Genomic DNA, 23,031 nt, shown 5'->3' on the forward strand with positions numbered 1-23,031 from the left:
ATGTGTAGTTTATCTGTGTATTTATCTTTCTGCCTGGAGTTCAGCTTTAAATATCCCCAGCCTTAAACTCAGAATTAGACTTTGCCCCAGTGCCCTGCTGTTTTGTAAATGGCCATTCCTGCTAATATGGACACCAAAAATAATTGTAGAGGGATGCCATTCTACCAGTTAAACTGAATAGCAATCTTCACCTCTAATGCCGCGTACACACGACCAAATTATCCGGCAGACTTAGTCAGGCAAACAATCCGCCGGACTTTCTAACGAACTGACTTGGCCACACTCGGACACTCCGAAAGTCCGGCGATTTCTAGCGCGATGACGTACAGCACGTACAACGGGACTAGAAAAAGGAAGTTCAATAGCCAGGAGCCAATAGCTTCTTTCTAGTACTTGCTTCTGAGCATGCATCATTCTTAGTCCGCCCGACCAGCACACTGACGAACGGATTATCCGCTGAAAGCCAAGTCCAGTGGACAAATTTTGAGTCAAAACGACTTTCTAAGTCGGACTTTACGATGAAAAAGTCTGCTGGAGCCCACACACGAATTGTCTGGCATAATGCGGTCCGCCGGACAATTCGGTCGCGTGTACGCGGGATAAGGCTTAATGTACATGGGACATTTTTGCAACCTCTCCTGAACGATTTAAATTGACAGATAGTAACCCACGTATTGCCGCGTTTAGCCGCATTTGCATTTAGAAGTGTTTGAGAAAATTTTTTATTTTATTTTTAAATAGCCAAAAATGAAAAACGCATGTAAATGGAATGTGGCTAAACACAAGTTGACGCATTTGGTGCTTGAAATGCCTCTAAACTCAGCGTCTGAACTGATTTTTTTGCTTTCCACAATAGGCTTCTAAACTCAGCTGCCTAAAAACGACACTAAACGAACCTGTGTACATGTACACATAAGATAAGATTGGATGAGTTCAGGGGCAGCTGAAAAAAAGCATCCAACTGCCTCTGTTTACCAGCAGCAGTGTACATGAAGCCTAACTGTCGCCAAAACGGTGCATGTCTGAATGACATATAAAACATTTCTACATGTTCTATATAACAAACCACTAATGTCACAAAGTTGACCCAACACTGAGCACCATCAGCTCCTGCTCTAAAGACAGCTTTGGGACTTTGAAATTTTTTTTTTTAAATCGCATACTTTTTGTTTAAACTGTGTACATACTGAGATACTCTGAAAAAATATATATGCAAACTGCAGGAAAATGGCTTTTGGAGCTTTAAATTCTATGTACAGAATCATAAACCTCACTACAACATTTGTTTTATAAGTGGCTAAAATAGTTATTATGATAACATGTGCATGAACACCACAAATCAGTGGGGGTGCTGACTAAGCAAGCAAGGTGTGTCACTGTGTTCTGCTTGAAGACCTCACATGGATGCTCATACTGCACCAGAAGCATTTTCTATTAAGACTAAAGCTCTAGTTTCAGTAGCTCCACATCAAGACTATTTCAATTTTTAAATAGTCAGGCAGACATAAGCAAATACGAGACATGTATATGAGCTACTTACCCAAAGAAATACAATTGTATATTAAGTCCATTGATATTAAAGCCTTTAATTGAAAATATTTAAGCCTGAAATCTATCAGCAAACACTTTCATTAGAGCTAATAAACATTGTTTACAATTGTGTCGTTTGCTTTTCAGCAAAAGTTTATGAACCTGAATCTCACTCAAATGTCTCCCACCGCTTTCGAAGCTGTTCTACTTTACCAGAAGTTGGTGTTACTGCTTCTTTGGTTTTACTGAGCAGCTCTTCGAAAGGATCCTTGGGCTGACCTGGTTTGGAGGGGAGTAGAACGGGGTCTGATAATTTGGAAGGTCTGGGAGGGATGACTGGATATTCCCTGGGCTTGCCATCTTGGGGCTTAGAGAGTGGTTGAGTCACAGGAAAAGTTCTTTGTCCTCCAGGACCACTGACAGCCGATGGGACATTCTGGGTTGGTTCTAAGGTTATGTGACTTTGATGTATTTTTTGATTGGCTGGTGAACTTGAGGGTGCTTGACTTAAAAAACCACTTCCTGAAAAACCTGGAATAGGACGTCGCTGACTGTGATAAAACACACTTCTGGTAAAAATAGGGTTAGAAACAACTGGTGGAGTGAATGGTCGTGGTGTGATACCTATGATGGACACTGACTGGTCAGGTGGCAATACTTGGATAAATGGATTAAGTGGTGAATGTACAAATGATGGTTGTGGGGTTGAGAAACCCAGCTGGTGAGGAAAAACTGTAAAATCACTTTGCAATGGAGCATAACATTGAGTAGTGGAAGAATGGGCAGCTTCTGAGCTCTGCATATTCCCAGCAACAGTAGGCAAGCCTTCACTCTGCCTTTGATCTGTTTTTAAAGGATCCAAAAGACTTAGAATATCATCATTTAGGCAAACATCTGTGGAAACCTTGACAGGTTGCAGAAGGTCCATAGAACTGGAATCAGGAACCTGTCTGTTGCTTTCGACAGCTAGCACTTCCGCAAAAGACCCTGTTGCTGTTTGGAGAGGGAAGCCGATACTTTCCCCAAGCTGATGTTTCCCTGGCTCTGTCAATGCTGGTGCATTCTGCGGTTTAGAGAGTCTGGGTGCTGGCGGAGGTGGGACAATACCCAGCTCTGGAGTCTTCCTTCCTTGTGGTCGTGGAATAGTGATACTGCTTTGGTTACTGCTGGATGGGCCCTCTTTTTCTACAGAAAGTGATGTCATCTTTTTTTGTGGGGTGCTTGTGTCACTCCGGGGAAAGGTCTGGTATCTTTCTGGTGAAATTTGAATGTACTTATTAGGAATTGCCATATCGTCCTGCCCCATGCCCCACAATTTGTTGTAAGGGTGGCTGTGCTTCATTGTTGGCATCAAGCGATTTCTCTCTGGAACTGTAAGATCCATTCTCTGCAAAAGGAGATTGTGTTAATTTATAAAATAATGCCAATTAAAAAAATCTTCACTATTAAAACATTTAAAAAGTATCTCAAATAGTACAAAAAGACAATCAGCGCAGTCAAGTAACAAAAAATAATAAATGATAAACAAAAAAGATTTGCAACAAAAATTACTGGTTGTCAGCTGAAACACCATAAGACCCCATTCACACCTGAGCGTTTTGTAGCTTGACGCCTGAAGCTACAAAACGCTGGAGGGGAAAAAATCCATTATTCTCAATGGAGATGGTTCACATCTCCACTCCAAGTCGCCTGAAGCTCAAACAAGTTCCCGAGCCTTTTTTGTCGTGCGAATCGGGCTGATTTGGGCGTTTTTCTTCTTTTAACATTGGTGACCTTTTGCCCTGCACAAATTCGCAACAAAACGCGGCAAAAAACGCCGCGAATCGCGGTAAAAAATGCCGCAAATCGCGGTAAAACCGCCGCAAATCGCGGTAAAAAACGCTGCAAAAACGCTTGAAAAAGCTACGCTCAGGTGTGAATGCAGCCTTAGAGTGATTTTACAGCACCCCCCTAAGTGAAACAATATACATAAATAGTGTAGCATAACCTTCATACAATTGTAAAACAATCATCAATTAATCAAACAAATGAAGTCCAAACATAAAGTCCATTCGCAGATAGTGCAGACAAATCACCACTGTGATAAAATTAGAACAATATCTTCCAGATCTTGAAACAACTGTGCCATATGTGCATCCACCCAATGTACAAATGAAATGCTCACCTCCAGCATTGACCTTGCAAAAAAATGAGGTCAAACAATGGTTTATATCACCCTCTAGGTAGTTTCCGGAATCAGATCATGAAATCAAACATCTCTTAACACCACCCTCTGGAGAAGTGCAGGCTGATGTTGGCCTTGTTAGGTTTTTATTCATGTGTGCCCACTGGGTCTCATCCTCTCTATTTGATATGGTGTTCACTATCACAGGAACATAAATCACTGCTCTGGTTATCTCCACATTCACTGCTCATATAGGTATTTAGGCACATGTAAGGCAAAAAAAAAGGACCCATGGTGCTCTCTGTATAAAGTTTAATCTATATCCCAAGGATTAAAAGCACTTACAAAATAAATGCACATATTGTGCTTACAATAGCATTCAATACAATGAGCCCTCTTTGATCTCACCACACAGTGTTTTCCATTCAATACGGCTGAGAGATGATGTTACTGGCGTGGCCCCGCTCCCTATATATATTACATCCTCCAAGCGGAGGACATATTTTTTGCAAGGTTAAATCTGTAGGTGAGCATTTAATTTGCACAGTGGGTGGATGCATGCATGGCACATACAGTATGTTTCAAGATCTGGAAGATAATGTTCCATGTTTGTCATAGTGGCGATTTGTCAGTCAAATGTCAATTGGGAGTCCAAAAATCCATATAGCTGAATTTATAGTTTGCTAACGTGATGACCTTTCGACAGTATATGCCATATCCTGCTTGAAAGAGTGGTCCACAAACAATCGCTGTCAGCTGTCAACATTTGTAAGGTCTGAGAGCTAGCAAGTGAATGTTTGTGCTAAATTTAAGGTTTAGAAAGGAGGAATGAGTTGAGAGAGCACCCATTTCCCTAAACTATTGCTGGGTTGCAATGGTATTACTGACCTGCCGAATTAAGTTGATCTGTCTTTATCAACACAGATAAGTCATCATTCAAGCTTCCATTTGTAATAATACCATTAAAATAGAAATGATAAGGGCCAACCGTAAGAGCAGCAGTCTACTTTTAAATAAAACACTAGTGTTCAAGTTGGTAATCCTCATAAATAACACTAATTTTAGCATTGTTCACTGCGTAGCTACTAAACATTTTAATTTCTTTTTTTCAGTCAGTAGCATGAATTGTTTGCATACCTGATAATCAAATGTGAAGTGGTCTTCATGGTCTTCTTTGGGAGTTCTGAGATCTTCAAGACTCTTAGCTTGACTCAGAAGTGGTGGCTGTGATTCTACACCTATAGTACTAAAAATATCATCAAGAAGATTTATATCCGTATTTGGTTGCTCTTGTTCGATCATGGAGTCGCTCTCTTTTTCTGGGCTAATCATTTCATCACCATCAGGTTCTGATTCCTTCAAGGTTCTATACTGCTGGGGCCTAGCAAGTGAAAATAACACAAATTAGTGCTCGTCAAAAATGATATACAACTTATCCATAAAATTAAAAATATATTACTCTGTAATTATTATCATTTCATTCTCAATAACTTTTTTTAATGTATTTCTAAATCTAAAAACAAAGTCAGCACAAAGTGCTCTACATATTCTGAAAGAAGAAACAGTTGAAGACAGAGACCATTCAAAAGGAGCAGAGAAGATAAAGTTTTCAGAAAAGGCAGACACAGGATCCTCCTCCTGCAGGAACTCATCATCAGAAGAATCTTCAGAAAGGAAGACAGTATAGTGGCGTGTGGGCTTCACAACGCTGAGAAAATAGGAGAAGGAGGCAGTTAGTCCTCAAGAAATTTAACAAAGCATGATACATGATCCTAAGATCTTTGTCTCAGGACAGCATAAATGATCATTGGCAATATACAGCAATTATACATACGGAAGCATCACTTACAACAAGAGGGGAAAAGGGTTAAATCCCTTGTTATGTTTTTATTCCTGTGTCCCCACTGGGATTCATCCTCTCCATTTGATGTGGTGTTCACTATCACAGGAACAGAAAGTGATGGGAAAACAAAGCTATAAGTCTTCACCAGGACAAGAATAGTGAGGAAATCTTCCATTGGGGGCACTTTTTGATGAGGATGTCCCCTCATTTTGGAGATTTCCTCTAAGTTCCTGCTGCTTCTCCAGAACAAAAAGTGAAAAGAAATCTCCTTAATGGGACATAGACAGTGAAACAATCCCCACAGACGTTATAATTACCAACCGTATCCACAACTAAAAATAACTTTTTGACTTTGGTTAGACTTTAATGCAAAAAAATAACTCCCCATGGCTCTATAATTTTGAAAAAAAATGTAGAGATGTTTTTGTTGTACATGCATGTAAAGACTCTACAGCCAAATCACTCAGACGTTCTTCGTAGGTTCAGGCAGCAACTACTTTAAAGTAGTTTTCAAGTTCACTGGTGACAAACATATTATTCCACAGAGATTCCATATGTTGCACTGTCATAAATCCATTTTTTTTTCTAAAATATATTGCTATAATGAAATCCCATGCTTCTAAATTGTAGGTCATGTGATTGCTTTAGCATACTGCATGATCCATGGACGTGCTTAACGCCATTGCCGGAAATGACATTGCCATGAGCTTCTGCGTTTCGATTGCAATGAAACATAGACCGGGCAGTATAGCTTCACTTCTCCCTTTCCCCAGCTGAGTGCAGTGAGAGGAGGGGAGAAGGGGCTGGAGGGTGGCGTGGCTTTCCATAGACTATGGAAGATACAGGCACACTGTGCTCTATCAAATTGTTCCTCTATTAACAGTGAGATGACACAAGACATAAACTGACCATGATAGATGGATTGGCAGCCATGCTAGCATGGTCAGTTTACTCTCAGGAGGAGGGGCACAAGCAGGTATAATATGACTGCAGGTGACTTCAGAACTTTAGATGAAGGGGCAGATGGGTTTGTGGGTTCTGCATGTATTTTTGTATTTCAGATCAAGTGGGGGTATAAAATGATATACATACAGAACTTTATCTAGTGTGGACAGGCAATGTGGGGTATACTGCATGTAAAAATAAGAGGTTGGGTGTTCTATAATATGGGCAGACTGCATTTACAATGTCTGATCTTTTATGAGTTATCAAAAAGTTGGGGAGGGGGCCTTATAAATAACATGTAAACATTTACAATCCTCATGAGCAAGACTGGGATAATGAAGAACCCCACAGTCGATAGTTAGGGCAGGCAGTACAGAGGGAGCAGTTGATGATGGGGGCAGACAGTAAAGACAGAAAGAATTGATGGTTGGGACAGGAAGTGCAAAGAGAAGCAGCTGAAGATGGGGACAGGCAGTACAGAGGGAGGCAGTTGAATGGTGGGGACAAGCAGTACAGAGGGAGGCAGTTGAATGGTGGGGACAGGTAGTACAGAGAAACTCAGTTGGTGGAGACAGGCAGCACAAAGGTCGGCAGTTGATGGTGGACACAGGTAGTACAGAAAGGACCACAATAGATGGTGGGGAAATTAAGTACAGAGAGGGGCATTTGATGGTTTTGACAGGCGCAGCCCACCCCAGTGCCACCCAAGATCCAGATGTGGGTAGATATTTCAGAGGACATGGGGTTTTATACAAAAATAATGAGAAAATTAAAAGAGGTTATGAGTGCTGCGCTCATACATGGGGTGGTGGAAATCCCCCTTTACTATACAAATGCTTTTATTTTTTACATTGAAAGAAGAGCTCCAGTTTGTCAAACAGATGTCTACCACACCCATTGCAAACTGTTATTAAAGCCTTTACCTGCCTACAACTTGTGTCTCCTTTAACTAGCCTTTCCTAAATCAAAACTCACTACAGTAGTCCTGAATTTCATTACCACGTTCTGACCTGTCTAAGCTATTCTCGAAAACTAAGGTGCCCATTCACAGTGTAGAGCAGATATTCCTATTTTGTTTACTCATACAACAGCTGCATTTACCAATGCATTTACAAAATACAGGGCACAGTGTGGAGCCTGCAGGGAATACTCGCTGATTGGAGCAGAGGTTGGTCACATGACTTTGACAAGTCCAGGCTCGCTTCCCTACCAAAACTTTTTTATTTCTATTCTTTGAAACGAATGGAGCTAAGCTTGTTGTTGATTTCCATGGAAAGTAAAGTGCAAAGCACATAAATGTGCTTAACAAATGAGACTTTTCTTTGCAGTAAGGACTGCTGCTTTTAAAATGAGCCCATAAAAGACTGTTCATCCACTAACACAAATTAATAATACTGCTAGATGTGATGGGCCAAAATTGAAGAAGTTATATTATATCAGTCTATAATTTTTTAAGCAAGACTTGCAAGATGTAAAACACCCAGAGAACTTAGACATTTTCTACTACTGACATATTACATTTTATTTTTGAGCTAAGCTGAAGCTCAATATGTCAAACACACGTCGTTATTGATCGAGGCCACTGCCCATAATGCACTGCATGTTTCCTCTCTGTCCAAGTGTTCACCCTCCTTGTGTTAACACCTGCATGTGACACTAGTGACAGCTTGCTTCTCTTTAAATGCCATGTCAGACACACATCCTGCTATAGCCGCGGGTAGCGTGGGGCCTGTGTGCATTATTACAACGGCATGAGTTTATTTTTAATGAGGACGATATGCATGGTGAGAATGAATGGACAGGCTTGCCTCACATCAACTTGGCCAGAAACAGGAATCACTGACAAATGTAGATATTTCAAATTTAATTGACATTTAAATTTAAATCCTAAGATTATAATTAGGAAGTAGAATAAAACACAACTTGCATTTACGGAACATTACTGCTTGAAGTACTATTATTTGAAATAAATGTTGATTACTGTAGAACAATAAACACGCTCCCCTGAGGAAGGAGGAGACCGCTTTAAATGACAGTTGTAGTGACAGCAATCAAAGATCAGTTTGCAGAAGGAGTGTAGTTAGAATATTGAAAGATCATTTCTAATGGGTCAACATGAGATTCTACACATGGTGTTTAAAGTGTATCTAAACACAGGAACAAAAATTTAATATATTGCAGCTTACCACTTAGATGGAGTAGCTGCATTTGTTTTCCTATTTAACCCATAGAAAAAAATTAATAAATGGAAACACTCCATGTACACCATCCTATACCCACAGTTGATCCAGAGAAAATAAAAAAAAATCCCCCTATGAGACATGGTCCAAATTGCTCCAGCAGGGGAAATAAAATTCCTTGCTGACCATCAGGAGGCAATTATATATTCCCTGTATCAACACTTTCTGGTGTTAATATATAGAAATGTTAATATACAGTTATATTTTGTGTCTTTAGGAAGGCCAGACCTTAAAAATAAAATAAGAAATCCATCGTTTTTTTCTTTATATTTTTTATTATCCAGTGATCTTGCCAGAAACACGCTTTCTGTTCTAGTTTGACAATGCTCACTCAATGTAGTATTGTACTTACAGAGAAGCAGTGGTGTCACTCTAGGAAAAGACTAAAGGCAGGCCATAAATGATACGATTTTCTTTTCTGCAACCACGGGAGAACACCATAATTATTGCTAGTGGCTGTAGCCGCTGGCAATAACTGCATGTAAAAATCCGACATGCTGGTTGTACCCAAGTTGATTGATGTACAATCAGCATGCCCAAAGATGATTCAAATCTTGGCTGATCCCTGCTGTACAGGCTGCGATTTGGATCATATATGGCCAGCTTAAAGAACCTCTCTCCCTCTCCTCTTCTGTATGACATGTAGAGGAAATGGGTTGGTGTGTGGTTAGAGATAGCTGGAACAATGCAACTGATAAGCCTCCACCACTTTTTTGCTTGTTTCCCTATGCCTGATAACGGTTTAACATGTAGAATCTCATATTAATTGTCTATGCTCACAATTTTAAGCTCAGTCACGCTACGCTCAAAAAAGAACAAAATCTTTTTTGTTTTACAAAGATTTTATTGGGTTTATAAAATGGTTTAAAAAGTAGGCAACACATAGTATGCAGAACAGTGCGACAATAAGGACAAGGTGAAGTATAGTAGAGACATGAAGTCAATACACAATAAGTCTTCACTGGGATAAGGGTGATTGGTGCGTACACAAATCCAGCATCAACATAACTCATGAAGCTATCCAGTACGAATGGATATTGCCTATAGAAGCTCTCACCTCAACACACATAAAAAGAGGGCGAGAACGCTGATGCCCGTTAAGGGAGCATAGCGCCAAAAAAGAAAGAGGAAAAGGTGGGGAATAACCTTTGATGGTTCATGGAAAAAGAAAAGGAAAAAGTAGTAAGTGGATGGAGGGAAAGAGCTTCTGTGTGATCCAGTCCACTGCTCAAATCTGATTCAGACTGTGCAGGCAGTCATATAGACTGCAAAGAGCAGTCCAGGCCTAGGTAGTGGAACATGATCTTTTTTGTGAGCATGTTCAGGTGTTTTTGCTCCCAAAGACTTGGAGGCCCTGTTCACACCTATGCGAATTAGATGCGGGTTTCTCCGCATCCAATTAGCATAGCAGGAGAATGTGAATGGCTCCTTATGGAGCCGGTTCACATATCTCCGCTGTGACTGCGGAGCGCACTGCACAAAAATGCTGTGCGTTTTTGGCTCTGTTTCAGGACCGAATTCAGGCATAGAATCGGCCCTGATTCTTTTCTGAAATGGGGAACAGGGGCGCACAGCACTCCTGTGTGATCTTCAGCGGGTTACAGTGTGAACCCGACCTAAAGGCTGCACCTGTAAGCACACAATAGACATTTTTACACCTGAAAAACAACTCTCCTCCCTTTACCAAGCCCAGGAAACAAACTCCTGAAACATACAAGTACATACATGTACAAAATGTCTGCACAAAGCTTGCAAAACTCCTGGAAAAAAAATTCTTCAAATCACTAGGAATATGCCCTGTTCAGGTGTGAATGCAAGTTTAAAGTGCAGCACAGGCAGGGAGCACATACAGATAACCCCAGGAGCGTTGGATAGTGTGTCACCCTCTCTTAGCACTGTGGTTCTTCCTGTTAGCTCCTATGTTTCAACTGTGTTCTTCTATAACATAATGACTGGTGGAAACCACCACAAGAAAATGTCAAATTCTCAGAAATACCTAGACGTGCTGTATAGCAGGCGTGCCTGGAGTTTTTTTTAAAACGAAAAGTGATTTAACATACCTCCCACCACACAAATACATTAAAATGACCTTCCTTTACAGGTTGTATCTCTATCTTTTATTTTAACATAGTATTAGGTTTGTTTTAAAGATACAAGATTACGTGATGGAAGTATCTTAACCGGTTCCTGACTGGCTCATGTACTTATACTGCGGCACAATGGCTCTCTTGGGTGAAATCCCATATAGGGACGTCCTTCCCTCTTAAGAGTGGCTGGAGACGTGTGCCCGCTGCATGACAGGGGACCCAATGGCTCTCGTGTACATGATCGTGCATGGCCGACGGTGATCACGCCCACGATCGTGATGCACAAGAGCCAGCGTGGGAATTTGTGTGTGTAAACACATAAATCCCAGTTCTGTCAGGGGAGAGGAGACACATCATTTGTTCCTACTAAGTAGGAACAATGATATGTCTCCTCCCCCAGTCAGTCCCATCCCCATACAGTTAGAACACATCTAGGGAACACACATTTAACCCTTTGATCGCACCCAGTGTTAACCCTTTCCCTACCAGTGACATTTACGCAGTAATTAGTGCATATTTATAGCACTGATCGCTGTATAAATGTCAATGGTCCCAAAAATGTGTCAAAAGCGTCCGATCTGTCCATTGCAATGTTGCAGTACCGCTAAAAATCACAGATTACCGCCATTACTGATAAAAAAATAAATAAAAATGAAATAAAAATGCCATACATTTTTACCATAGTTTGTAGGTGTTATAACTTTTGCGCAAACCAATCAATATACGTATATTGCAATTTTTCTTTATCAAAAATATGTAGAAGAATATATATTGACCTAAACTGATGAAGAATTTAAAAAAATAATTATTTGGGGATATCTATTACAGCAAAATGTTAAAAAAAAATATATTTTTTCAAAATTGTCACTCTTTGTTTATAGCACAAAAAATAAAAACCGCAGAGGTGATCAAATACCACCAAAAGAAAGCTCTATTTGTGGGGAAAAAGGGACGCAAATTTTGTTTGGGTACAGCAAAGCATGACAGTGCATAGGTCAGTTAAAGCGATGCAGTGCCAAATTGTAAAACGTGCTCTGGTCAGGAAGGGGGTAAAATCTTACATAGTAGGTGAGGTTGAAAAAGTCCATCAAGTCCAACCTATGTGTGTGAGTATATGTCAGTATTACATTGTATATCCCTGTATGTTGTTGTCAAAAAACTATTGATGACCCCTGCTGAGACCACCGCCTATGGAAGGGAATTCCACATCCTGGCCGCTCTTACAGTAAAGAACCCTCTACATAGTTTATGGTTAAACCTCTTTTCTTCTAATCTTAATGAGTGGCCACGCATCTTGTTAAACTCCCTTCCGCAAAAAAATTGTATCCCTATTGTGGGGTCACCAGTATAGTATTTGTAGTATTTGTAAATTGAAATCATATCCTCTCTCAAGTGTCTCTTCTCCAGAGAGAATAAGTTCAGTGCTTGCCTTTCTTTTCCTTTCTTCATAACTAATATCCTCCAGAGTCCAGACCCTTTATTAGCTTTGCTGCCCTTCTCTGTACTCGCTCCATTTCCAGTACATCCTTCCCGAGGACTGGTTCCCAGAACTGGACAGCATATTCTAGGTGCGGCCGGACCAGAGTCTTGCAGAGCGGGAGAATTATCGCTTTATTCCTGGAGTTAATCCCCTTTTTAATGCATTCCAATATTCTGTTTGCTTTGTTAGCAGGAGCTTGGCATTGCATACCATTTCTGAGCCTATCATCTACTAGGACCCCCAGGTCCTTTCCCATCCCCTCTTTGTGTACAGCAAATGCCTTTGTAAACCCAGACATTAACATGTAAATAGTAATAATAAACTTTATTTTATAGAGTGTCTTTAAAGGTGGCTTTTTAAAGCATTTCACAAAGAAAACTGAAGAAATAGATAGGACAAAACAAAGGAAAAAAGTATAATTATGTAAAAGCTTGTGCAAAAGTATGACATCAAAAAATAAAAAGGACCTTTAACCACTTAACAACCGGCCCATAGCCGATTAATGGCTTCAGGGCGGTTGTTTAACTCTGAGAGGCCGTTAATTAACGGCCTGCCAGAATTTCGCTCTCGCACGCCCCCTGGGGCGCACACTCGAGAGCATCCGTGACCGCATCACGGATCACGGTAAACGGCCGCTCATCGAGGCCGTTTACCACGTGATCGCTCCGTCAAATGATGGATCGATCCCTTGTAAACAAACCGGCGTCATGTTATGGCGCCGGTTCCTCCCTCCCCTCTCTGTACCAATCGGTACAGCGGAGGGGGAAGAGATCGGTGTCAGCAGCGCTGTGGGCTGCATCTGCAGTGCCCACATCACTCTGCAATACCCTGCCAATACTCTGCAATACCCTGCCAATACTCTGCAATACCCTGCCAATATTCTGCAATACCCTGCCAATATCCGCCAATACTCTGCAATACCCAATACTCTGCCATACCCTGCCAATACTCTGCAATACCCTGCCAATACTCTGCAATACCCTGACTTTTTTTATTTTTTTTTTATTTCAGGCTTCCCAGCCTAGAGGTGAGATGTAGGGTCTTATTGACCCCATATCTCACTGTAAAGAGGACCTGTAATGCCATATTCCCATTACAAGGGATGTTTACATTCCTTGTAATAGGAATAAAAGTGATCAAAAAAAATTTTTGGGGGGGAAAAAAATGTCAAACTAAAATAAATAAAGTAAAATTTACAATAAACTTTTTTTTTTAAAGCTCCCCTGTCCCCATGAGCTGGCATGCAGAAGCGAACGCATACGTAAGTCCCGCCCACATATGAAAACTGTGTTCAAACCACACATGTGAGGTATCGCTGCGAACATTAGAGCGAGAGCAATCATTTTGGCCCTAGACCTCCTCTGTAACTCAAAACGTGTAACCAGTAAAAAAAATTAAATCGTCGCCTATGGGGATTTTTAAGTAGCGACGTTTTGGCGCCATTCCACGAGCGTGTGCAATTTTGAAGGGTGACATGTTAGGTATCTATTTACTCGGCGTAACTTCATCTTTCACATTATACTAAAACATTGGGCTAAGTTTTTTTTTAAGCACGAAACTGTTTTTTTTAAAAAACGCGTTCAAAAAATTGCTGTGCAAATACCGTGTGTGATAAAAAAAAAACGACCACCATTGTATTCTCTAGGGTCTTTGCTAAAAAAACATATATAATGTTTTGGGGTTCTATGTAATTTTCTAGCAAATAAATGATGATTTTTTACATGTAAGGGAGAAATGTCAGCATTGTCCTGGGTGCTCCAGAACGCTGATGGTGCTCCCTGCATGTTGGGCCTCTGTATGTGGCCACGCTGTGTTAAAGTCTCACACATGTGGTATCGCCATACTCGGGAGTAATAGCAGAATGTGTTTTGGGGTGTAATTTGTGGTATGCATATGCTGTGTGTGAGAAATAAACTGATAATATGACAATTTTGTGAAAATAAAGGAAAAAAAAATCTTGATTTTGCAAAGAATTGTAGGAAAAATATGACAACTTCAAAAACCTCACCATGCCTCTTACTAAATACCTTGGAATGTCTTCTTTCCAAAAAGGGGTAATTTGGGGGGTATTTGTACTTTTCTGCCATGTTAGGGTCTCAAGAAATGAGATAGGCCGTCAGTCCTTCGGGTGTGATCAATTTTCAGATATTGGCACCATAACTTTCACAAAGACCAAATAATATCCACCAATTTGTACTTATTTTTAGCAAAGATATGTAGTAGTATAAATTTTGGCCAAAATTTATGAAGAAAAATTATTAATCTGCTAAATTTTATAACAGAAACGAAGAAAAATTATTATTTTTTTACAGAATTTTCGGTCTTTTTTCTTTTATAGCACAAAAAATAAAAAACCCAGCGGTGATTAAATACCACCAAAAGAAAGCTCTATTTGTGTGAAAAAAAGGACAAAAATTTCATATGGGTACAGTGTTGCATGACTGAGTAATTGTCATTCAAAATGTGAGAGCACTGAAAGCTGAAAATTGGGCTGGTTATTAAGGGTGTTTAAGTGCCCAGTGGTCAAGTGGTTAATATCCCTTTAAAACAGATTTATAAAAAATGTTTTATATCATATGATTGGATTTTCCCCTTGAATACATAAAGTGATACTAAAGTCTTGTTTTTTTCATTTAAAAATAACAAACATCTTATACAAACCTGCTCTGTGCAGTGATTTTGCACAGAGCAGCCCCGATCCTCCTATTCTCAGGTCCCTCGCTGGCTCTGCTCTGTGTGTCAATTCACTGACTTTGAATGACAGCAGCACAAGCCAATGGCACGTCTTAAATGGATAAGAGGTTATGCTGAACCAGTGTGCGGGATGCTTTATGATAAGAGTACAGTTGACCTCCCATGATATAGACATCTTTCTGTCTGGCAAGAAATGTGCACATAGGGTGTTGTGGTGAAGTGAACCTGGTTGATTTCACACCAAAGTATACCTTCCAAAACAGCACATTTTTATTGGACGTTTACGCTGATTTACCTTTTGATGGATTTTAATTATACAATTTAAATTTCACTATTGGTTGTTTGAAGTGAATATTTGATACACAGTAAAACCTTGGATTGCAAGCATAATTCAATCCGGAAAGATGCATATAATCCAGAGCACTTGTATATCAAAGTGAATTTCCCCATAAGAAATAATGGAAACTCAGATGATTCATTCCACAAGCATTTATTCATACGTCCTTCGGTTTATAGTCCATAAAAAAAGATAAAAGCAATGTGACCAGGTTGTGTAACCATAAAATGTCCATCCAAAGATGGCAGGGGATTAGAAGCAAAATCACAAGGGGATTAAAAGCAAAAATCCAGCAGGAGCTACAGAATATCAAAGAGAAGAGAGGTGCAGCCTAAGTGTAGCAATATAGTTACATTTAATGAAGGTACAACATTTAGCAACTCACCTGGTTGATGATTAAAAAAGGCACATCTAAGTATGGAGGCATCCGGGGTAAAGCTGTCCACATAGACACCACCAGCTCTCACCACTGTCAGTCTGTAATCGTGACCAGGAAGACTACTCTACAGTAGAGCGTTCTGAAAGTGAGGTTGAAGCGCTTATGGAACACAGCGTGGAAGGGATGACGTTGATGACGGTATGGAGGACAGTCTGTGGACAGCTTTACACCAGATGCCTGCATACTTAGATGTGCCTGGTTTAATCATCAATAATGTGAGTTGCAAAATGTTGTACCTTCATTAAATGTAACCATATTGCTACACTTGGAGAAGACTCTTTTATACTCAGTTGTGACATGACACTACTTGTATATCAAGACATTGCTCGTTTATCAAGTCAATATTTATAAAAAAAAATTGCTGGTCTTGCAAAACACTCTCAAACCAAGTAAGGCTCGGTTCACACAGGGGGCGACACGACTTGCCGCGCCGCGACCTGACAAGTCGCCCCCGTTCTGTACTACGGAACCGTTCTAAGAGGAGCGACTCGAGTCGCTCCGACTTAGAAAAAAGGTTCCTGTACTAACTTTTGGGCGACCTCGGGCGACTTGCATTGACTTCTATACAGAAGTCGTTTGCAAGTCGCCGCTGAGGTCGCGGCAGGTCGCGGCAAGTCGTGTGGCCCCCTGTGTGAACCGAGCCTTAATCTCAATCCAAAGTTTTACTGTATATGTTGCACTTATTTACAGATTGAAGTTTTAATTGAATGATTTATACTTGTGTCACTTTTTAAAGGCAAAGAGCACCAATTTTATACAAGTTCGGTTTGTTCAGTATTCAGATGGTTTAAGTGCTGCTGTTCCTGATTTTTTTCTTCTAACACTTAAGCGCAAAAGCTTTTTTCTTTAATAAAATAATTTCTCATAGTGTGTTTTATTGACTTGCCATGCTTCCAAACTAACAGCAATTATGTATATGGTTTCATTATACTTGACTACCTATGTGGTAAAATGCATTTGTACTCTTATCATACTGGCTTAATCATCACTGTATATCAAACTGGCGGCCCTCCAGCTGCTGCAAAACTACAAATCCCATCATGTCTTTGCCTGTTGGAATCATGCTTGTAACTGTCAGCCATGCAATGCCTCATGGGACTTGTAGTTTTGCAACAGCTGGAGGTCCACCAGTTTGAGACCCCTGCTGTATACCAATTAGAGGTAAATAATTATAGCTAACACCTTTCTTTAATGTTAAAAGATGTTTATCACAATAAAATATGTTTATAGCGCAATCAATTCTCCTGGATCAACTGTGGGTATAGGAGGTATATGGAGGTTTTCTATTTGCTTTTATTTTTTTTTCTATTGGTTTAACTAGATAGACTTGTGTCTTTTTACAATCTATGTAACTATATATGGGGGAGGGATTTCCTTCATAAAGAAGATGTAATAAAAGCATGACTAATATACAAGGGTGTGGAGGCAACCTATGCTGACAGAAGCATCAGTGCTGCCGTTACTGCCCCTATTTCTGGAAATTGCAGCTGCCTGGCAGTCATGTTGATCCTTTAAATTCAATAGTTTTAGGGTCACTAAGAGAGGACAAACATGCAACAAATTAATTCAGAGTGGTCAGACTGTTCTAGGCCAATGACTCAAGGTACTAAAATCAACTTAAGTGAGAGGCAACTTGCATTTTTAGAAGCAGAGGACAAAATGGAAGCCCCGTTATTTGTTACAGCAGAGGTTTCCTTTAACTGGTTCAGCTATAACTACATTATAGTGTCACTTGGGTCTAATATTGGCTGAATAGAACATTATGATTTATAAGAACTTCTGTTTTATTCTGATTTATAAGCACTTCTATAAGAACACCCATATCAAATCATTCTCTGCAGCTATTACCTTTTGTACCACCACCCCCTCCCTTTAGAATGCAAGCTCTACGAGCAGGGCCCTCCTGTCCCTTTTGTATTGAACTGTACTGTAATTGTGTTGCCCCCTCCCCCCATACATTGTAAAGCGCTGCTTAAACTGTTGGCGCTATATAAATTGGTATAATAATAATATAATAATAAAAATGAAATAATACTACTGCATATTTTTACTTTATTTTTTGGGTATTTTATTTATGAATATTTTCAGTCCAATAAGAAAGTTAGACATTGAAGCAACAAGACTTATTTATTTCACACACACACACACCCTAACATTCAAAAAATGGTCTCTGTCTAATTCTCCCAAAAATTCAAAAAAAATATGCGTTACAAAAAGGTAGAATTTAACATACTTTCAGCATTTCTTAATACAAAACACTGCTGATCTTGGTTCAATGCTTATATCAGGATCAGAACCATTGTTAACCATGGCCCCCAAATGTATTCCAACTCATTTGGACATGCCTGGCTAATAAAAACATCTTTGATGAGAATAATGGAGGTTTTTACATCCAAAGTTGGCGGTTTTTCTATTTTTAGTAAAATTACCCTTCTGGCATAAAAGACCAGCGGCTGTATTAGTTATTTCAGCTATTTACCCATTATATACCTTGGTAATATAACAGGGAGGTAGAATTCTGGGAGATGAGGTAGATCAAAGCATAGAGGGTGGGGCGCTCCTAATTTCTGCATTTTGTAGGGGGGATCATTTGGTTAGTAGATACAGCAGAATTGGGAACAAAGATTGTGTTTACTGACCACTGTTGAGAAATAGGTCTCCTCCATGTCCTCAAAGTCTACTTTGATTCAAGGTGGAAAGTCTCTAGTCCACTTCACCAGGCTTTGCCAAATAGAGCAGGGGTCTATTGCTGGTACTTTTTTTTATTAGCACAAAGGTGTGTATTAGTAACTGTGTATGTAATTGGCTGCAAAAACATCTGTTATCTAATATTTGCATAGCAGAAAGTTTACTAAGAAAGAGAATAGTCAGTATTTGTCAGGCAACTGTGCGTTATGGCCAGTCCACTTTGTGCTCCTGGTTGAAGCAAACAGACCAAACAGGAAACCCCTAATGAACACATCACTTGCCAGACACTTCAATAATACATAAATACATGGCTTTCCGGTTAAAAATATGCAGCATCTTTCTTTTTCCATCAAAAAAAGGTTTCATTGAGCAAAATACATCATACAATTAGACGAGAGCATAAAAGTTACAATGTCAACCACGTGTATGTTACATGCTTGCACGAAATGTAGACAAAACAGACGCAATCAGAAGCATAAATGTTACCAACCAAAACAAGCAGAATGTTCCCCAGTGGGTGCAATGTAATTATACATGTAGACAACTTCATATTACAACATATTAGCTTCCTGCCACTGTTTCGGGGGCCTTCAACCACCTCTCCCATATTTTATCAAATTTAAAGGGACACCCCCTATCGGAATAGACAATATTCTTGTATGGCAATGTGTTGTTCACTTCCACTATCCATTGGGAGAACTCAGGCAGGTTAGGTCTCATCCATGTACTAGCTATAACCTTCCTAGCCGAGAAAAGTGTCTCATGTAGGAATGTTCTAGTAAATTTTTTTCAATTCTGGTTCTGGAAAAATTCCCAATAGGCAGGCCTTAGGCTGTAATGTTATTGGAGAGCCCATGGTGTCATGTAATAATCGTACAACCTGTGTCCAATACTCCTGTATTTTGGGGCATTGCCAAAGGAGATGGTAGAATGAGCACATAACTTGGTTACACATTGGGCAACTAGAGGGCTGATCGGGCCTGTACCTGGCTATCCTGAGGGGTGTTAGATATGATTTATGTATTATGAAGATCTGGGTGAGACGATCTGAGAGCCTAGGGGAGACCACCTTGCATGCATCAAGGGCCTCACTCCATTCCTCATCCTCCATATGTCCCAGTTCTCCCTCTCATCTAGTTTTTAATGCAAAAGCTGATACAGTAGCCTGTGGAAGTGTCAACATGCTGTAGAACTGTGAGATCAGTTTCTAGGGTCAGGGCATTTAATTGCCTCCATAAGGGGATTGTTGGCTAGGGGTGTGTTGTTGGCTGGGAACTGGGCGCGGTACGCATCACACAGTTGCAAGTATCTAAAGTACAATTGGCTCGGTAGGTCAAAATCTGCCTTCAATTTGTCAAAGGATTTGAGTGTTCCATCAGTAACTATATGAGCAAGATAAAATATGCCTTTGAAACTCCATGTGTTGCAATCTGGAATTGAATTAAATTCAGGCAAAGCAGTGTTGTGCCTCAGAGGGGTGAATTCCTGAAATGTTGTTATATTGAGTCTAGTGAAGGCTATCTCCCATACTTTTTTATAGTGGTGTAGTAAAGACTTCCGTTCGCCCTCTCCACCCATTCCCCCCATTTTACTAGAAACTGCTGTGAGGGGATCTTTGGTGGATTGTATCCACCCCGGGCAAAGGAGACATAGGAATCTCTCCCTATCAACCTTGTCTATATGAAAGAGTTGGGAGAGTTGAGCTGGCAGGTAGTATAAGTTAAAATCAGTCAAGGCTGTACCTGCGAGGTCCGTAGGAGTTTTAAGTCTATGCCAAGGTAGTTTATGTCTATTTTTAACCCAGACAAAGGGCTTTAGAATGGCCTCCATCAGTCTGAAATATCTCAGTATTAAATATACTGGTGAGTGCCACAGTATGTAGAGGATTTTTGGCAGCAGTCCCATTTTTATAAGATTTATCCGTCCCATAACCCCCAAGGGGAGACGGGCTCAGGTTTGAGTTTTCTCCTTAAGCATTGCATAAAGTGGAGTGACATTCAAAGCTATATAGTCATTTAGGTCTCTAGTGGTCCATATGCCAAGGTATTTTATACTGTCAACTCCCTGCAAAGGAAGTTCAGCTCTGTCCCTAGGGGGTGGGTAGCTATCAAGTGGGAGTATTTGGGATTTGTCCCAGTTAATGCAGAGTCCAGAAAAAGTTCTGAAACACTCTATCAAGGTCAAGACCGTAGGAAGGGAGGTGTCAGAATCATCCAGATACAGTAGTGTGTCATCTGCATAAGTACTAATTGTTTTGGTCACCTCTCCCTTACTAAGACCCACTATACCAGGATGTGAGCATATAGCCACTGCCAGTGGCTCCGCTGCCAGGGCATAGAGCAGTGGCGACAGGGGACAGCCCTGTCCCGTACCCCTAGACAGGGGAAAGTGCTCAGATGGCCATCCATTAGCGATCACCTTTGCCACCAGGGCCTGATACAATATCTGCACCCATTTGATAAACCTGGGGCCTATTCCAAATTTACCCAAGCAGGTCCAGAGGTACCCCCATTCAACCAAGTCGAATGCCTTAGCTGTGTCCAAGACAATTATAATCCTGAACCAAGAGTTGTGGTGCAGCGATTGCATGTTCATAAAGGGCCTTCTAAGGTTGAAGGACGTATTCCTGCCTGGCAGAAAGCCTGCCTGATCACAATGTATAAGGGATAGTATGACCTTGTTGAGGCGATTTGCAAGTACTTTTGCCAGAATCTTAACATCCACCTGCAGCAAGGAGATAGGCCGATATGACTCTGGCAGATGCGGGTCCTTACCTGGCTTTGGAATTAATACTATGGTGGCCATAGAGATTGGGAGCTCTGATGTCTCAAATATAGTGTTGTACAGTGATAGTAGCTTAGGGATTAGTAAATCTGCGTAAGTGGAGTAAAATTCCACTGGTAGGCCATCCGAGCCCAGGGCTTTAGACTTGGGGAACTGTGCCAAGGCTGCATTGATCTTATCCCCAGTAAGCGGCGCCTCCAGCTCCTTGGCTTGCTCTCCTGTTAACTGAGGGAAAGACAGGTCGACGAGAAACAAGTCCATAAGAGCCATGTCGCCTGAGGCCCGGGTGGTGTATAGTGTAGCATAGAAGTCTCTAAATTGTGCTGTTACCCTACTATGGCTCTGTATCTAGGTTTCCATCAGGGGAGCTCAGGGAGACCACTACCATAGGACATTCCTCACAATGCACCAAGTACGCTAGGAGTTTTCCCGCCCTCTCCCCATGCTCAAATGAGTTTTGTTTATGAAAAAACATTTTGTGTTTGGATTTCTCATAATGCACTAAGTCGACCACCCTAGATCTTAGCTTAATAGCAGTGGCTTTTTCTAAGGTGGGGTTTCTAAGGTGTTCAGTCTCAGCTGTACTCAGGTCCTCTGTCACCTTATCCAGAGCTAGCGTGGAGGTTCTCTTAATCTGATTAATATGCATGGTAAGAGCCATGCAAGCATGTAGTTTAAATGCCTCCCAGACTGACTGTGGTGTGGCAATGCCCTCATTTAAAATCAAGTATTGTTTCCAGTTTGTGACCATGTCGTCATCCTCCGGGAGCAAAGTCAACCAGAGGGGGTTCAGTTGTAGTAGGTGGCTTTTCATGGGGTAAGGAGATTATAGCCCAATAGGGGCAATAATCAGATAATGATCTAGGGTAGAATCCCGCTCCAATCAGTCTCGGCTGGAGGGACCTGGAGATAAGGATTAAATCTATACGTGACATATATGGTGGGTAGGTGAGAAGCATGAATAAGCCCTTGTTGTGGGGTTTCTAATCCTCCAAGTATCTACCAGGCCGAAACCCAAGAGTATCCTGGGAAATCGAGTCTGGCGGGTAGGCGGCGGAGAGGACGTGGCCCCACACAGCCATCTAAACCGGGATCAAGGACATTATTGAAGTCTCCTGCCCAGATTGCTGGGGTGGAATGGTGGAAGGCCATAAAGTCAAATCCTGCAGTCAATATGGTAGAATTAAATGGTGGGGGTATATAGAAGGCTAACAGCAGAAGCACATCCCCATATATCTTTACTTTGAAAAGTACATATCTACCCTTTGGGTCGATCACTGAGTCCTGGAGCTCAAAATGCGTGTATTTTGAAATAAGTACTGACACACCACTAGATTGAGTAGTATATACTGAGTGGCAAGCCCAGCCTACCCATGGACGCTTAAACACCCTCAACATTGAGCCCTCAGCATGAGTCTCCACCAAGATTGTCACGTCTGCCCACTCTTTTTTAAGCAGTGAAAAAATAGCAGACCGCTTAAGTGGATCCCTCATGCCTCGGACGTTCCACGTTATAAATTTCAACGAGGCCATATTGGTTGGTGGTAAATAAAGTGCAAAGCTCCAGGACTCAGCAGCCCAGCAGATTGCGCATATCTTTTAAAAGCATGTACATACATTCTAGCTAAATTGTCATTACAATACACATGTAGTCTCGCATCACAACATCTGCACTTGTCTTCAAACATAATTAGGCTTACATCCCCCCACCCTCCCCTGCACAAACCCAAACTTGTGCGGGCCTGTACCCTTAACTGCCAACATGGCATAAACAGTGTCCACCTGTTAAAAAAGGGATAG

The 23,031-nt window shown here is 40.9% G+C and overlaps 1 protein-coding gene across 4 annotated transcripts in view; it reads right to left on the reverse strand.

Annotated features, from left to right (window-relative positions):
- Positions 1 to 1,566: 1,566 nt before the first annotated feature.
- Positions 1,567 to 23,031, reverse strand: part of DENND1A (DENN domain containing 1A) — a 1,535,852-nt gene continuing 1,514,387 nt past the window's right edge. For 2 of the 4 annotated variants that reach the window (XM_077478826.1, XM_077478824.1), the window contains 3 exons: positions 5,274 to 5,402; positions 4,832 to 5,075; positions 1,567 to 2,917 (listed from right to left, as the gene is read on the reverse strand). In XM_077478826.1, coding sequence (XP_077334952.1) covers positions 1,700 to 2,917; positions 4,832 to 5,075; positions 5,274 to 5,402 — 1,591 coding nt within the window. In that variant the 3' untranslated portion in view covers positions 1,567 to 1,699. The remainder of the gene's footprint in view (positions 2,918 to 4,831; positions 5,076 to 5,273; positions 5,403 to 23,031) is intronic. The other 2 variants (XM_077478827.1, XM_077478828.1) reach the window with 1 other exon arrangement.

The sequence above is a fragment of the Lithobates pipiens genome, unplaced genomic scaffold (assembly GCF_037356315.1).
Source record: "Lithobates pipiens isolate NorthernLeopardFrog02 unplaced genomic scaffold, aLitPip1_a1.2 Scaffold_1, whole genome shotgun sequence".
In the NCBI taxonomy this organism is placed as follows: Eukaryota; Metazoa; Chordata; class Amphibia; order Anura; family Ranidae; genus Lithobates; species Lithobates pipiens.